Source organism: Tupaia chinensis, unplaced genomic scaffold, assembly GCF_000334495.1.
Source record: "Tupaia chinensis unplaced genomic scaffold, TupChi_1.0 Scaffold000600_1, whole genome shotgun sequence".
NCBI lineage: Eukaryota > Metazoa > Chordata > Mammalia > Scandentia > Tupaiidae > Tupaia > Tupaia belangeri.
Window position 1 is genome coordinate 7,246,310 of NW_006160117.1, and position 17,899 is coordinate 7,264,208.

Here is a 17,899-nt window from a genome sequence, read left to right on the forward strand (position 1 = left end):
AAGATAGAGAAATAGCCTCTCCTCATGGAAGCTGACTTTTTAAAGTACAAAAAAAAAAAAGGAACATCACTGGGGGGACTGATTAGAGAAGGAGTCAGGTGGGAATAAAGAATAAAGAAATAAAAAGGCAAGCAGGCAGGAGGACCTGAGGAAAAGAAAGCCAAATGGAGACTCATAAAAGACGAGACATACAGGGACAAAAGCGCCTAATTTTCATTCTCTCTTCTGGGTGCTTGACTTCCTCAGAGGGCAAATTTTCAAGTGCAGTTAGTGGGACCATTAAGAAATATACCAGTTCCATTATTGGATGAGAGGAATGGATTTCTCCCAAGCAACAATATTGCAAACATGTTTCTTTCTATATCAAAGGAAACTATGGGTGGTGTAAAGTTTTTCTATTATTTTCCCTTTTGTTACTCTGCTTTAATCATTATAAGTATTTTGCTTTAGATCCAAGGATATAAGAACTCATGAGTGAGAGTGTTTAGAGTCAATTTTGTATTCAGAGTCTAATTTAACCACATGATGGAAACCAGCTAACAGCAAAACTGCATAAATTCCAGTTTTATTGGGTCTACCCTAGTCTATGCATAGGTGAATGGGTAACACAAAGAACAGAAAAATTGGAGTATAAATAGCTCCAGCGGGAAGCAAAGCAATTGCTCCAAAGTAAAAGGAGCAGAAGATGACATGGTTAGGTGAAAAATACTGAGCAGTGTGCTCTGCTAAAACTGGATGTGGTTAAACATAAGAATCCATCATGAAAGAATAAAGTGCACATTTTCTGAAACACATCAAATAGAACTCCACTTCCATGGAGCAATTTTCTAAAGTCTTCTATTTAGGTATATACTCATACTAAGGTCCTGAAAAGAGGTGAGAAAATCAACAGGGACAATTTAATTGCCAAAGACATACATTTTCCATTTCAAACAAGCATCTTAAAGAATACACTAAGATTTTTTGATGAAATGCTAAATATAGTAATTAGCTGCTTCTAGAACCCTTAATAAGCAACCAGAAGACATATTTCTTCAAGGTTTTTGCCATAGGACATATGCACTCAGGAGAGAGAGAGAGAAAGTGAAAAATCACCCCATCCCTCCAGAGGGGATGGACATGTCACAATCCCTTTTCCATTCTCTTCTTGGGATTCTGGCACACATGTTCACATGATGCCTGGGATCATTTTCAAGGCACTAAGTCTGGGGTCTGAACTGCAGTTGGCCATGTGGGAGTCCAGTGCCTTAACCACCATGCAACCTGCTAGCCTCTCAGCAGACACAGTTCTATAAAACTACCTTTTCCTCAAGCTAGGAATTCTCATTTTAAAAATGACATACACATAAACACATGTGAAGGGCCTTCAAAAGTTCATAAAAATGCATATTGTGAAAAGACTACACATGGATTTCAAAAATGTTTGCACCAAAATAAATTCATACTTCAGTTCCATTTTCCAGAAACGTTTTAAAATCACTGTCTCTTGCTCTCTCCACTAGGTAACATAGTTCTGGTTCAAACATCAACCCTAGGCCTTGCCCTTCCAGAAATGAGAAACTATGACAGATTTCTTTTTTATCTTTTATACCATAGACGTTTGGAGCTGGGGCACTTTCAAAAAAAAAAAAAAAAAAAAAGAACTATTTTATTTAACTTTATTTATTTATTTTTAATTTGACCAGAGAGGAACAGAGTGAGAGAGAAAGAGAAGGGGAAAGTGAGAAAGCAAGCCGGCAGGTCTGGGAACTAGAACTGTGGTTGGTCATGTGGGATTCCAGTGCCCTTAACCACCACACCACCCGGTGGCCCCCAGGTGCACCTTTAAAATTGTTTTGCAGTTAAGAAAACTGAGACCAGAGATACAAAGCTTTACTCTGGACATTAGGGCAGAAGTCCTAGGTTTTTTGATTTCTCACTGAGGTTCATACTGAAAGACAGAAAGGGGAATGGCAGAAAGTGTCTTTATTTACTTTATAGAAAAGGAAGACCATTCTGCATTCCATGCTAACAACAGGGGAAGAAAAGTGAAGTACCAAAAAGTTAGTGGTGAAAAAAGTCTTATAGTGTCCACATAGCTCCAAGTTTATCTATGGGTCCATCTGGATACTCTTGAGTGTGAGTCGTTGGTGTCCTGTAACAGTTGTCCTGTAACCTAATTAGCACCGACAGAAAAAGAGGTAGGGTAATAGTAGAAGAACTGCTACGTCTATGCTGACTTTTCTTGTCCAAGTAGCAAAATGGGCTTGTGGGAAGAGGAGACTATTGTTAACATCATGCCATTCTATGGGTACCTTACGCCTAAGGCTAAAGGACTTTTCAAGCAAATTTCCACACAACAAAAAAACTCAATGCATTTTGATATAGTTATCTGTGCTATGGGGTTAATTCTAGAAGATCTGGAACCAGTATGAGATGTTTTGATCAGACACTTACACTGTGCACAGTCCTGGTCAAAGCAAGGTAAAGAAGTGATTTACTATGTTGATGTGTAACCCCAGGTTATAGTTTATCATCACTGTTTATTACTAACAGTAACACTGACCATTTCGATCTGGTCTTGGTGAGACCCTTAGAGGCTGCTGGGTTCGATATGTAGAAAGAAGATGCCTAGTTACCAATAGGATGTAAGAAACCCTGACTGAGACACAAATTTGCTCTCCCTGCTTTCCCAAGTGTTGTGTTCGCATTATCAGTGGTTCTTGATGCAAGAAAGAAAATGCACCTTGATGTGGCTCTTGCAGAAGGAGGACAACTGTAACTTCCACCTGGTTTCTCTATCCTATGCTGCGAGGCAGCCTGTGGCTCTGAGGCATATCCTGATTTTAATGCTGTTGGTATACTGCAACCTTCACTTACAATGAACAATTTGTAAACACTCTCATTTGGGTCCTGTGAGTCCTCTTCAGCAGTGAAACCATAACTGCCCCAGTCAGTGCAGTTTGCGTCAGAAGTGAGACTGTTTAGAAAACCCTCTAACTCATTTTTAGCTAAAAATATGATTGAGGCATTACTCAGAAAGAAAAAAGATGATTCAGCAAAAAGGGCTGAGAAGAAACCATTGATCTGGTTGTCAAGCTACCCTTGGTTTAAAGTAGCACAGGCAAGCTTTGAAACTGGCCACTGCCGTGGTTTGAATGTGTCCCCCCAAATTCACATGTTGAGCCACTGTAATGGGATTAATAGGATGAAATTTGATCGAATTATGGTATCAAAAGGTACGACTTTGGGGAAGAAATTAAGATTAAGGTCATCAGGGTGGGGCCCCCACGATTAATTCCTGGTGGGTTTATTTTATTTTATTTGAGAGGTTTTTGTGTGCACTCGCCAGACAGACAGAGAGAGACAGAAAGCAAGAAATCATCCCCCAGAGGGGATGGCCACGTCTCAATCCCTTCTCTTCCATTCTCCTCTCAGGATCTTGGGCATGCACGCACACATGCCTGGCATAAGTTTAAGCTACCAGAACCAGGACTCAAACTGCGGTCAACTACATGGGAGTCCAGCGACATAGCCATTACGCCATCTGCTGGTCCCTCCTGGTGGGTTTATAAGGAGAAAGAAATGGACACAAACTTAGAAGGCTCTCTTGGCCTTCTGCCATGTGGTGATACAGACCCACCACAGGTGGCATCTGCATATCCCAACTGTGAGATGAATAAAATTCTATTTTTATAAATCACCCAGTTTCAGGTATTTCCTGTTATTACCAATAAAACAGACTAGAACAGTTACTGACAATACAACTTTCCAATGGAATCTGGAAATCATAGAACTCAAACCTTAGGCACTAACAAAATGGATTAGAAGGGAACTTCAAACTGGTGGCAGGGCTGCTAAAAATTCAATTCCTTGGTTGCATTACTAAAAGCTCAAGTATTTGAGTTCAGATCTCCTTAGGTTGAGCTTCACCCTCTCTGGCCTCCAGATGGAGTTCCAGCCAAAGGAATCTGAGCAACCATCACTTTTGATAAATGGGCTATACCTGAGAGACCAATTACAATTAAAAAGATAATACAAGTGAGGAACTTACAGGTGTTCCCTATTTCACCACAATTTTCCATTTTGCTGTCAGACCCAGTCGTGCCTGGACTGGGGCTACAATTAAGAGTCTCAGAGGCTGGGAAAATTCCAAAACAAGATACTATGGCTATTAGCTGGAACTTAAGTGCAAGAATTCCATGGAGACCAAAGGAATCTTCCCTGCACCTTGCCTAATTGGGGCTGTCACAAATGTTTCATTGCCTAGCAGACAGGACAGCACCATTTCTCTGTGCTATTCCAACCCGATACCCTACTGTTGGGAATAGACTGAAGAGGAAGCACCAGCATATCTTTTTTTGCTTCCAGCTAACTATGGACTAGCACAGTAGCAGAACCCAAGGGACGGACTTTGTGTAAGGGGTGGGGGGCAGGGATCAGGGCTTACAATTAATGATAAAGGAAGAAAGATGAGATTGTTGCTTTAAGGAAGGAAACCATCAAATAGGTATTTCTTTTTTCTTTAATTATCTTTTATTTATTTATATTTGTAGAGATTTTTGCCATAGGTCATGTGCACTCATCAGAGTGTCAGAGGGACACAGAAAGACAGGAAGTAAGAAATCATCCCCCAGGGCCACACCTCAATCCCTTCTCCTCCATTCTCCTCTCAGGATTTTGGACACACACACACACACACACACGTGCACGCACACACACACATGCGCCTGGTGTGAGGTTTAAGCTACCTGGTCTGTGACTCAAACTATAGTCAACTATGTGGGAGTCCAGTGATGTAACCATTATGCCACCTGCAGATTTCCTAAATAGGATTTTTAAAAGGGAAAATCTAACAATAACATGTTCCCTTAGCTTTGACTCAGATGCCCATAGGGTGAAGGATTCCACCTCCTTTAAAAAACCTAGTAGTGGGGACCAGCAGTTAGTGTAATGGCTATGTCACTAGACTCCCATGTAGTCAACCGCGGTTTGCGTCCCGGACCCAGTGGCTTAAAACTCACACTGGGCGCATGTGCATGCGTGCCCAAGATCCTGAGAGGAGAATGGAGGAGAAGGGATTGCGACGTGGCCATCTCCTCTGGGGGGTGATTTCTCGCTTTTGGTCTCTCTGTCTCTCTGTCTTTCTGTGAGTGCATACGCCCTATAGCAAAAACCTCTCAAAAAAAAAAAAAAACCTAGTAGTGAGTGGGAAAGTTGGCCAATTTATGAAATATGCTGAATGAAGATAGGGGAGACTATGATTCCATGGGACAATATGAATATAGCTCTGTCTTTTCATCCTTATTTCACAGGATATATAGATTATTAAGCAATTATGTTGGAAAGTAAACCTGTGGAAATAATTACCCAGTGAAATATGGAGAACAAAGATTTTCAACAATCTGAATGAACATTGTGTGGCCATTCATTGTGATGATGAAGTTTTAAGAGAGGTATTGATATGAGGTAGATTTATATACCCACTTCCTGTGTCTCTGTCTCTCCCTATCTCTCTGGTGAGCGCATGCACCCCATAGCAAACACTTCTCTTAAAAAAAGAATTAAGTTAATTTGGTGAGGCTACTTTGCTCAAAATGAAAAGCCAGAAATTGGATGTGGATAGTTACAGAAATTTCTGTGGCATACCCAAATCAAATTCCATTTAGGAGTGAATGCTATTCATATGACTTTAGCCTGGAAGATAACATTTTTGTGTCTCAAATTTATTTCCCAGTCCTATTAAAGACATTAATGATGGACTGGTTGAAATAAACTAGGAAGAATTAGAACCTGGGCTAGGAATATCTGGCCAGGTAGAACTTGGTTTGAATGAGAAAATACAGGCTGATGAAAAAGATCTCCAAGTGCAAGAAGAGCATTGAATGCTTCCAATTCCGGGAGGAAGGAAGGATGGTGAGCTGCCTAGAATGAAAACTGAGGAATGGAACCATTGATTACCAAAGAATGGAACCTACGAGGTGCTCTTTGGAAGCTTTGGCATCACACCCGTGGTCCAACCACTCTTTCAAAACACTCTTTAGTGTTTAGTGTACTCATGGGTAGTGGCAAAGGACTACCGCATGCCCCCTGTGTTATATATGGGTCTTGTTACAGGACCTCTCTCTTTGGGGCATCGATGAAGAAACTTCAGAAATTTTGTGGAGAGATCGAATGAAAGTACAATTTCACTTTGGTGCCAACATTTTTGGAAATTCATGCAGAGTTTTGCTTAAGGCACATTTTCCATGAACTTTTTGAAGACACTGTCCCACTCCCCCAACACCACCACTTGAAAAGCCATGGAAACTAAGAAAATTAAGTTTGGCTATGTCCTTAAGATCTTTTTAAATTCTGAAAAAAGAAAAAGAAAAAGAAAAAGAAAAAGAAAACAGAACATGGCCTCTAATCTATGTGAAAAATAATATGCTAAAGATATATGAAAAAGTAGATTATTTTGGAGGGGAGGGACAAAATCAAGGATCCTTGGACCCTTGGGATGCCTTGCTGTGGGGCAGTCTGTGACTGTAGAACCGTATTCTGACTTTAACACTGTTGTCCTATTGTAGCCTGTTCCAGCAATAGACTGCAGATTTGTAAGCCATGTTATTGCGGGTCCTCTGAGTCTTCTTTAGCAACCGAACCCTGTCTAATGCCTCCCTTAATGCACTATCAAAAGGTGAGGTGCATTTACAGAAAAAGGAGCACATTTTTCACCTGGTTTGTGGTGGTGAGGGTGAGTCTAGAAACTGCAACTTCATTCAGGCAACTCCAGCCTGTACCAGTTCTCCAGAATGTATGATTTAATTGCTGAACAGAAGCAAATTGTTCTCTATTTCTTGTTGTTTGCAGAGTATTTTGTCACATTTATCAAGTGCAGTATATTTAGCCCTATGGTTTGGGTTCTCACCAACCTAACCCACACTAATAAACTAAATACACTGGCTTTGTTAAGTGCATTTTTATTTCTGCTCTTAGAAGTTGGCTATATTTTTAATTTTAGAGCCATACACCTATGGAATGTCATCGAAACTACAGAAAGAGAAAGAAAAAAATTCAGATTATCTTTGTTGTAAGTTTCAATGGGGATCAGTCTTAGGAATTGGCTAATAAATCTTTCTTACCAAGATTTTCTTTTTCTTTTTTCTTTTCTTTTAAAGTTTTTTGCTATAGGGTACATACACTCGCCAGAGAGAGATACACAGAGGGAAAGTGAGAAATCGCCCTCCCCCCACCTCCCGCCCCAGGGAGGGATGGCCATGCCACAATCCCTTCTCCTCCACTCTGCTTCTGGGATTTGGGGTATGCATGCACACATGACTGGTGTGATTTTCAGAGAATGGTGTGATTTTCAAGGGGCCAAGTCCAAGATTTAAACTATGGTCAGCCATGTGGAAATTCAGTGCCTTAACCCCCATGCCACCTGTTGGACCCCAAGATTTTCTTTTCTTTCTGCTTTGCTGTTGATTTTAATTTTCACATACAATGTATCGAGTCATGCAACATTAAACTGATTACAAACTTGGGACACTGTAGGCCAATGGTGATAGTCTTGATTTAAATAGTGGATGAAATGGTGTTATTTGGTTTTCCTCATTATTGAAACTTTGATAGTGAAGTGGAAACAATAAGCTCAGGTACTCAATAGAGGTGGCATATTTTCTAAGGCATCTGTAACTCAGACTCTTCACTGGCATCAGGAAATCAGAGATAACATCATTAATTTTCATTAAAGTAAAAGTCAGTAGAGCACACTTTGGTAGGAAAAGCTAGCCAGGGCAAATTTTATTTGCCTGTACCTCAGACAATAGCTCTTTATCATGGTTTTGCAGGCACAGATAGGACAAAAGGCTGGAAGATAAACCTAAGCAAATATAAAATTAAGAGGAAATTCTTAAGTCATCGACTGAGAAGTTAGTAAATGATGTGACCGCTCATGTTTTCAATAAAAAGGATTGGCAAGTCCTTCATCTTATATTCTTACTATGCATGGCACCCTCCTGGAGTTCTTGAGAATTCAGTACTTAGATAAATATTCACTGATTTTGCCTATAGTTGACTTTTTTTTTTTAAAATAGGAAAAAAGCCACACTCAGAAAGGAAATGCTGAGAATTTCAAATCCGTTTAAAGTGAAAACTTAAATCATTCTATACCCTGAACTTAACTTTAGTACACAGTACTTCCAATGACCAAATTTTGTATATATCCAAATCTCCCATTTTCCCAATGTTTATTAGAAATTTCAACATAAACTGATAGTCAATAAAGCACATGTGTGAATGGAATTCTTAAAATTTTTGCCTGAGGGTATGTATGCTCACCAAAGAGAGAAAAAAAAATGAGAAAGCACCCCCTATAGGGAATAATTCCTTCTCCTCCATCTGTCCTTCCTTTCAGCCATTTGGGAATGTATGCACACCTGCCCTGCATGTTTATCAAGCCCCTATGTCCAGGTCTTAAACTGCGCAGTCAGCCATATGGGATATGGTCACCTTAACCATCATGCCATGGGCTGCCCTGGAATTATTTTTTAACAGAAAAATTGTATAATGCCTAATCTCAAAGTCAAAAGGAATGTTATGGAAATGGACAATCTTTATAAGGTTTTCCATCTATATCTGTTTTTTTTTCCCTTAATATAACCTGGAACAGTTGGTTATCTCTTTTGAACTTTCAGGATGTCACAGGAACATTCTATAGTACTTTAGAATAACCAGTTGATAATTACCCCTTTATCAAAGGGAAGCAGTACCTCTGGGATGAGGTGAGGTCAAGAGAAAAAAATAGGCAGATTTTCTATATCCAGCCCCTAAATTCGCTTCACCCAAATTCATCCCAGCTATGACACATTAACAGGTCCCTAAGGAAGTCCTAGGCCTTGGGTACCCTTTAAAAACCACTTAAACTTGGCAGCTATATAGCTGAAAAATGATAACTTCAGATTATAAGGTACAAGGGAGTAGAAGCCCCCATTTACTTCCACTCATGCATCTATTCTATGAAAACAGATTGAACCCTGCCAGTTTTTGTGCTAAGCATTGTAGATACAAATATGAAGAGGAAAGGCCTACTTTCTCTTTCCAAATAATTCTACTCCTAGGATGCTCCTTCTCTGGACTTCTTGACTCTCTTACTGCTAGCCTCCACAGATCCCCTGGTCATACCTTTTCATTTTGCAAGACTTAGTAGTCAGAGCTCAAAGTCCTTCTCTCTTAACAAGTCTGGCCCCAATTCTGGATGGTTTCAACATTGGTATGAGTGACTTGAGCATTGTTCTAGCTTCTCATTTCCTTAACTTCTTAATACATCTCCATGGAAATTCATGTCTACTCTACCTCTGCCACTGACTCAAGTGGCCATATCCTAGACCTAATCCCCTGCAACTGCTATACCTTTGAAATAATGTTCAGCCATGGTTCTCTCGGACCACAAATTCTTGGCCTTCAGTTCCTTAACGACGTCTTCCTCTACCTCCTTAAACAGTTAGTCTCTTGATCACACTACCTTGTAATTACTGACTTCCACCTGAGTTAATAGCTTCTCCTACCCAACATGAACTCAGTAGATATCACTTTTTAAAATATCTATTTATTTAACTCCATGTGTTATTATTATTTTTTTATTTGACGAGAGAGAGAGAGAGAAAGGGAAATGGAAAGTGAGACAGCAAGCCACCAGGTCTGGGACCTGAACCACAGTCAGCCATGTGGGAATCCAATGCCACTAATCACCATGCCAACTGCCGACCCCCAGTAGATATCACTTTAACCACTCTTGTCCAGATCCTTACTCACCTTGCCCAGCTATCCTCTGACTATCCTGGGATAGCAGAATTCAACTTCTGGCTGCTGAGCGTGACTGGAGAAATACCAGACCACTGCAGATTGGTGCTACTGTGAAAGTCTGCTGAATGGGTTCCACAATGCTGGATCTCCACTTAGTCCTCTCTCTTCCATAACGATATATCCAACCTCAGCTTTATCGCCTTCTGCTGCTGATTGCATCACAGGGACTCTCCTCCAACTTCACACAGAACCTTTTTAGATGGGCATCTCTCATCTTCCTCCTACTGTTTCTCTTCATTACTTGATCTTTTACAGAACTTTCTCTCTGCCCTACCCCCACCTGTTTATGTCCTCTAAGAATTCACATTTTACCTTATCTTCTCTCGAGCCAACAATTTTAATCTCACCCTGTCTTATCTCATCTTCCTGTAAATATACTCAAGTATCTTTAAACTTACATACACACACAACACACAACACACACACACACACACACACAAGTACTTCAAAAAATTTCACGGAAAAACAGAATTAAAGTACAAGTTTATTTTTGTGTAAACAATCTTGAAAACCAGGGCCAGCAGGTGTCATGATGGGTAAGGCGCTGGACTCCCACATGGTTGACCATGGTTTGAGTCCTGGACCCTGAAGAATGAAATCACGTGGGCACATGTGTATGCTTGCCCCAAACTCCCAAGAATAGAATGGACGAGAAGTGGGCATGGCCATCCCCCCACAGGGAGTGATTTCTCCCTTTCCCTTTCTCTGTCTCTCTCCAGTGAGTGCACACACCCTATGGCAAAAGCTAAAAAAGGCATAGGTTTTTTTAGTTTTTCCCATCATAGGCATTTTCTGTGAACTTTTTGAAGACCACTCATCTATCTACTCTTTTAAGTCTTCAGCCTCCTCCAACTACCATCCCTCTTCTCTTCCCATCACTAATAAATTCCTCCAAGAATTGCCATACCAACTATTTTTACACTCCCACTTTTCTTTTTTAATGTCAGAGGGTGTGTGTGCACACATACATACACATGAGAGAGACGGGGAGAAAGTACTCCCCAATGGTGCTTGGTCATGCCACAATCCTTCTTCCACCAATTCTATATCTAGTCAGGATCTTTGACATGTGTGTGCGTGTGCAGCATGTTTAAGCCACCAGGCTGGGACTCGAACCCTGGTTGACTATGTGAAATCCGGCCTTTGCTGCCCACATTATCAATTTTGATTAATTTTTAAGCTCACTTCATGACTTCTGTCATGCCTCTAAAAATTCCTTTTTTCTTCTTCTAGAGAGATTTTTGTTATGGGGTGTGTGTGCTCACTGGAGAGACAGAGAAAAACAGAGACAGAAAGTGAGAAATCATCCTCTGGGGCGATGGCCACACTGTAATCCATTCTCCTCTAATGTCCTCTTGGGATCTTGGGCACACATGCACATGTGCCCAGCATGAGTTTAAGTCACTGGGTTTGGGACCCAAACCATGGTCAACTATGTGAGAGTCCAGTGACATAACCATTAAGCCATCTGCTGGTCCCAATGCCTCTAAAAATTCTAAGGACCTCTTTGTTGCTAAAGATAATGGGCACTTTTCCCAACTTCATCCTGATGCCCAGGCAACATCTGACCTGCGTGACAGGTCCATTCTTTCTTTCTTTTTTTTTTCTTTTTTTAAAAAAAACCTTTTAAAAAAATGTTTATTTAATTTTATTTATTCATTTAATTTGACCAGAGAGAGACACAGAGAAAGACACACAGAAAGAGGGAAAGTGAGAAAGCAAACCACCAGGTCTGGGACTCGAACTATGGTTGGCCATGTGGGAGTGTCCAGTGCCTTGGCCACCATGTTACCTGCTGGTCCCCAGGTCCATTCTTCTTTCTTCACATGTAATATGCAGCACTAAAATCTCTCAGGATTCTCATTCTACCCCACTGGCCACTCCTTTGAGTTCCCTTTGTAGAATGCTTTCCTTCTGTCCTAAATTACTCTTCTCATCTCACTCTAGACTCTCCCTGAGCCATCTCATTCTCTGCAGGGAAATAAACAAACAATATCAGCACATAGATGCTGATGATTTCTAAATACTATTTGTGTATTCCATGTTCTTCCTATTCTACCAGGTAAGTCTACCTGGTAACCCAAGGCAAGCACCCAAGTGTCTTCCTTAACTTCCCTTCAGTGGCCACCTCAAATACATCACTAAGGTTTGTCAAATCCACCTCCTAAATATTTCTAAATTCTCTCCACTTTATCTCCATTCCCACTTTGCTCACTCCAGCCAACATGTTGCTGGTTTAGATTACTGCAACAGGTCTCTTTCCTGTCAATTCACATGACTCCCACCCCCCCGGCCAGTTCACACTCTGTTCCACAGCTAGAATGTTCTCAGTAAACAAAATATCTGATCATATACATCATCCTTCTGCCAAAACCCCTTGCACAGCTCCCCACTGACTTCTAAATTTTTTAATTTGGATTTAGAAAGTCTTTCACGATCTGCCTCCTGCTTCTTTCTCCAGACTAATATTTTACAACCCTTCCCCGAAATGGTATGCTTTAGCTATGATGAAGTATTTTCATCAGTTCCTGAGTGCACTGCACTTTCTCTGGGCTCAAGGCTCTTCCTCTGGATGAGAACACTATTCCCAGAGTGAGATCTATTTACCCTGTGCACTCACCTAGCTTAGACATCATCTCACTCTCATACATCTAAATATATTACATTAAAATATACTAAAAGAGAGACCAGTAGAAGACCTAATAGTTGTGTTGCTAGACTCCCACGTGGTTGACTGTGGTTCAAGTCCTGGACCTGGCGACTTAAAACTCAAACTGGGTATACGTACGTGCATGCCCAAAATCCTGAGAGGAGAATAGAGAGGGACTGTGGCATGACCATATCCTCCCCAGAGGGTGATTTCCTGCTTTCTGTCTCTTTGTCTTTGTGTCTCTGGAGATCACACAAACACTATAGCAAAAACCTCTCTAAAAAATACAAAACAAAATATACTAAATGAAAATGTCTCCTCACTTATTCTCAGGGTGCCCATAAAGCTTAGAAACAGAGGAAATGTTGGGACCAGGAGATGATATAATGGCTATGTTGCTGGACTCCCATGTGGTCAATCGTAGTTTGATTCTCGGACTGGTGGCTTAAACTCACGCCAGGCATGTGTTCGTGCATGCCCAAGATTCCAAGAGGAGAATAGAGGAGAAGGGATTGCGGTGTGGCCATCCCTCTGGGGGAGGGGGGGGTTGATTTCTCACTTTCTGTCTCTCTGTCTCTTTCTGGCTAGCACATGCACCCTATAGCAAAAACCTCTTCAAAAAAAAAAAGAAAGAAAGAAAGAAAGAAAGAAATAGAGGCAATATCATTTTAATTTTTGAAATCAATCTATAGATGATGTTCTGGATGATCTTATACAAGGGGTCCTCAAAGAGTCCATGGAAAATGTATACTATGCAAATGTATGAATTTCAATTTTTTTTGCACCAAAGTAAACTTATACATTAATTGCATTTTCCATGAACTTTTAAAAGCCCCTTGCATGTCTGTTTTCAGAGTTTATGGACATCCTAGGTGCCTTTCACTAGATTAGAAGTTCCATTAAGGTTGGGACAGTGCTTATCTGTTTCATGGGAATATCATCAATGCATATAGACACTCACACAATATTATACCATAATTCACTTTGTTGCTAAAAGAGAGCTACATGTAAACTATCTGATAAAAAGAGTTATATATAATATTTTAGGATCTTCTCATAGATATGTGATAAAAAAAAATAAGGCAGAAAAGTAGCCCTGTCATCTTTCCACTATCACAGCATTCATCTCAAAGTACCATTCAAGCTCACAAATCATACAGTCTGTGAACTTTGGTTTGGATAAGATATCACAGTCTTCTAATACTAAATTTATTTTGTAAGAAGAAACAGAGGTAGAAAGAGAGATATAATAGAAGTTTCATGAAGTGAATTATGTATGACATTAGTGGGAAAATAAAAAATTATTAATATCTTAACAATTCAACATTAGTAGCTGAGGAATATAACTAAACAATGTAACAAAATAGCCTAGACAAACACCAGGCCCCAAAGATATTTCAAACAATGAATTCCGTGTTGCAACAGGATTTGTGACAGCAATTTCTCTCCTCTCCAAGTGAAAATACCTCCAATCCACTTTTATTTTTTAAAGCAAAGAAAAATGATCAAAGTCTTCAAGTACTGGTTAATACTTACAGCAAAGGGCCTTTTGCAGTCTTCGGAGTTTCATGGCAGTCCTATAAGCTGAGAATCTGACATTATTCAGGTCAGCTGAAGAGAAAAGGAGGGAAACAAAGGTCATTTGTTATCTCATTAGAAACCTAAGGCAAAAATCCCCAATGACTTGCCAACAGCTACACCAACCACAAAAATAGATTAGAAAAAAAAAAATTCTTGAGCCTATGCTCTAAGCATTGGGAGTTGAAATTCTGTTGATGTGGAGAAAGGAAAAAAGTCCTTTTGCCCTTTGGCAATCAGGGAAGATAATTTCTGTGAAGGACTACAGTGGCATAGCCTGCAGGGCATTCAGGTAACTCAGGTTCCCAGAGGAAAAAGAAGGATGGGCATTTTTTTTCCTAGACCACCATCTGTATCTACTATCTTGAAACTTTGCCACACAAGATTAAAGAGAACCAGAAACAAATTATTGAAATACCTGTAAGAAACTTAACCATCAAGAGGCAATACAACTTTTTTTTTTCTGATTACAACAACTATAAATGCTCACTGTGGAAAATTTAGAAATTAAACAAAAATATAAAATCAGTAAACAAATCATCTATAATCCCATAACTCAAAGGTATACACTAAGATTTTGAGTATGTTTTTACCCAGCACGTATGTGCTTGTACACAAAGTGTATTTTTAAGATATCATTGGGATTAAAGTTAAATCTTTAGTTGTATATTCTAAGGTGCAATCATTCCAATATTTAGCATAGAATAACAATTCAACGATTTATGCTACTGTGGTTTCTACAGCCACCTGTCTATCAAGCCCTGACTCATGTCACCTAGCAGGGAGCTATATTTAGATGATGTCCTTACTCAAGTCTGAAAAAGCTTTGACATACACAGGGCTACCTACATTTCTTTTCTCGCATGTCTGTGAATGTATGCTTCAGGAACCCAGTTTCAGAAAGCTCCCTGAAGACAAGAACCCTGTCACCTACTTCTGTCATATTTCTTAGCAACTTAATATATAACTGCTCTCTGAAAAAGTAGGTCTAATAGCTAAGGAGCTAAGGGACTGATCAACAGACTGAGTGAATAAATGAACAAAAGAAAGAAAGAGGGACCAGCAGATTGCGTAATGGTTATGATGCTGGGCACCCACACAGTCGACCACAGTACACGTTCGGGACCTGGTGGCTTAAAATTCACATTGGGAATATATGTGTGCATGCCCAAGATCTCGAGAGGAGAATGGAGGAGAAGGGATTGTGGTGTGGCAATCCCCCCTGGAGGGTGATTTCTTGCTGTTTCTCTGTCTCTCCTACAAGCACATGCACCCTAAAGCAAAAATCTCTCCAAAAAAGAAAAAAAAGAAAGAAAGAAACATACATATCAGCAAATATAACTAACTGCCACAATCAAATGACACGCACAAACCAATCTAATGAAACATTAAAGAAAGGGCAATCATTTAATGCAAGTCTAAACCATTTGAATCAATGTTATTTGGTTTACAACTTTATAAACAATTCAGTCTAAAATTTTTTAAAAGTCTCATAATACAAAATGTTGGCCAGAAAATCGCAAAGATGCCTCCCAAGGAAGAAGTGATTCTAGAAAAGGGGTAAAGGAGGAGCAGTGTCTGGGAATGACAGTGCTGACAAGAAGGTTCAGGGTCCCAAAGGTGGTGGCAATGCAATAAAGGTCAGACACATTGTGTGAAAAACACGGCAAAATTATGGAAGCCATGGAAAAGTTAAAGTTGGGAATGAGATTCAGTGAAGTAGTCACACAATATATAATGAAGATAAAGCCAGGCAAGGGAGCAACTTGGGTTTGATGACCAGAGGGTCCATGGTGGGACCATTTCAAGAAGCAGCATTTGTCTTGCCTGTCAGTAAGATGGGTAAGCCTGTGTTTACAGACCCACCAGTTAAGACAAAATTTGGATACCATATTATCATGGTTGAAGGGAGAAAATAAAATCATATGAATGATTCAAAAAAGAATGTTGGCAAGGAAATGGAGCAACTGGAACTCTCATATGGTGCTGATGAGAATATAAAATACAAAAGTATGACAACATTGGAAATCCATTTTGGCAGTTTGTTATGAAATTAAACATATATCTACCTTATGACCAAAATATTCTATTCCTAGATATTTTCCCCCAAAAAATATAAAAACATAAAGTCCATAAAAAGTAGTGCATATAAAAAAATTATAGTGCCTATAAATGTCCACAGCAGCTTTATTCATAATGGTCCCAAACTGGAAACAAACCAGAAAAGTAATAGAAATTGTGGAATAGTCATATAATGGAATACTACTCTGCAATAGAAAGGAACTAACTACTGATAACACAACATGAATGAATGTGAAAAACATTAAGCTCAGAAAAGAAGCCAGGTACAAAACAATACATACTGTTTGATTCCATTTATATGAAATTCTAGAACAGAAAAAACTCAACTACAGTGACAGATGGTAGCTTGGGAAGGGGTAAAGGGGAGTGGGTAACTGACTGCAAAGGAACACAAGGGTATTTTCTAGGTGATTGAGATGTTATCAATGTTGATCGGTATGGTGGTTCATGAGTGTATCTGTTTGTCAAAACTCATACTGTGCATTTAGAATGTAAGACTTTCAGTGTTTAAATTATGCCTAAATAAATTGTAAGAGTTCAATAAAACTCTCACATGGACAGTACAATATATGTGTATGTGTGTTAGCTTAAGCTACACTGGAGAGGCGGTCAGTTGTCTTAATCAGGAATGCACACTCCAGGGGTGGTTGGCTAGCAATTAATCAAAAAGCCTCACTCCAGAGGTGGCCACTGTAAGTGTTTCAGCTATATTTAGCTCCTATTACACAAGGGGTTTCATTAATTATCCTAATTAATGTTAGACAGGCTAGCATTGGTGATATTAACAGTTTGCAAAATATAAAGACTGCTGAAAAAAATGTTAAGAAACATTCACTGCCCTTATGTTAACAGGGTTTAAGAAGAATCTAGTAAGTCCTCCATCTTTAGAAATGGTGCACTGGGTTGGGTTCCCAAATGTCTTGGTTGTCTGAATATAATTAGATCATTGACAGAATCCTGTAGCTAGAACAATGGTTCTCAAACTTCGGTGTACATGAGAATTATCTGGGTGGATAATTTAAAAATACAGAATCTCCAGGTCCCATCCCAAATTTTCTGATGCGGTAGATTCGGGCGAAGGGTCTGAAAAATCTCTATTTCCACCAAGTTTCCAGGTGATGCTGATGTTGGTGCTCCAGGGATCACACTTTGAGAACCACTATGATAGAAGACTGGTCTGTGCAGACAGTGAGCTTCTCATATGAGAATTCAAAAAGGTAGAGTTATGACCTCTCTCTACCTCTAGCACAGGCTCTAAGACTGTTTTATGCCCACTGGCTAATAAATACCCACTGGCTAATAAATGCCCACATGTCGCAGAATATTTTTTTGAGAGATTTCTGCTATAGAGCGCATGCACACACCAGAAAGACAGAGAGAGACAGAGAGACAGAAAGCGAGAAATCACCCCCCAGGTGGGGGGTGACCATGCTGCAATCCCTTCTCCTCCATTCTCCTCTCAGGGTCTTGGGCATGCACACACACCCAGCATGAGTTTAAGCCACTGGGTCCGGGACTCAAACCATTGTTGACTACATGGGAGTCCAGCGACATATCCATTATGCCAACTGCTGGTCCCCCAGAATATTTTTTTTGAGAGATTTTTGCCATAGGGCACATGCACTCGCTAGACAGACAGAGAGAAAGACAGAGAGACAGAAAGCGAGAAATCACCCCCCCCCCCAAGGGGGATGGTCATGCCGCAATCCTTTCTCCTCCATTCTCCTCTTGGGATCTTGGGCACGCACGCACACGCGTCCGGCG

General features: G+C 40.1%; 1 protein-coding gene and 1 pseudogene across 1 annotated transcript in view; one reads left to right on the forward strand and one right to left on the reverse strand.

The window, feature by feature from the left end:
* Positions 1-17,899, reverse strand: part of DMD (dystrophin) — a 1,496,890-nt gene that overhangs the window by 103,604 nt on the left and 1,375,387 nt on the right. Inside the window, exon 34 of the mRNA XM_027775723.1 lies at positions 14,012-14,086. Within this exon, the coding sequence (XP_027631524.1) occupies positions 14,012-14,086 (75 nt within the window). The remainder of the gene's footprint in view (positions 1-14,011; positions 14,087-17,899) is intronic.
* LOC114009669 (peptidyl-prolyl cis-trans isomerase NIMA-interacting 4 pseudogene) lies at positions 14,251-15,972 on the forward strand (annotated as a pseudogene).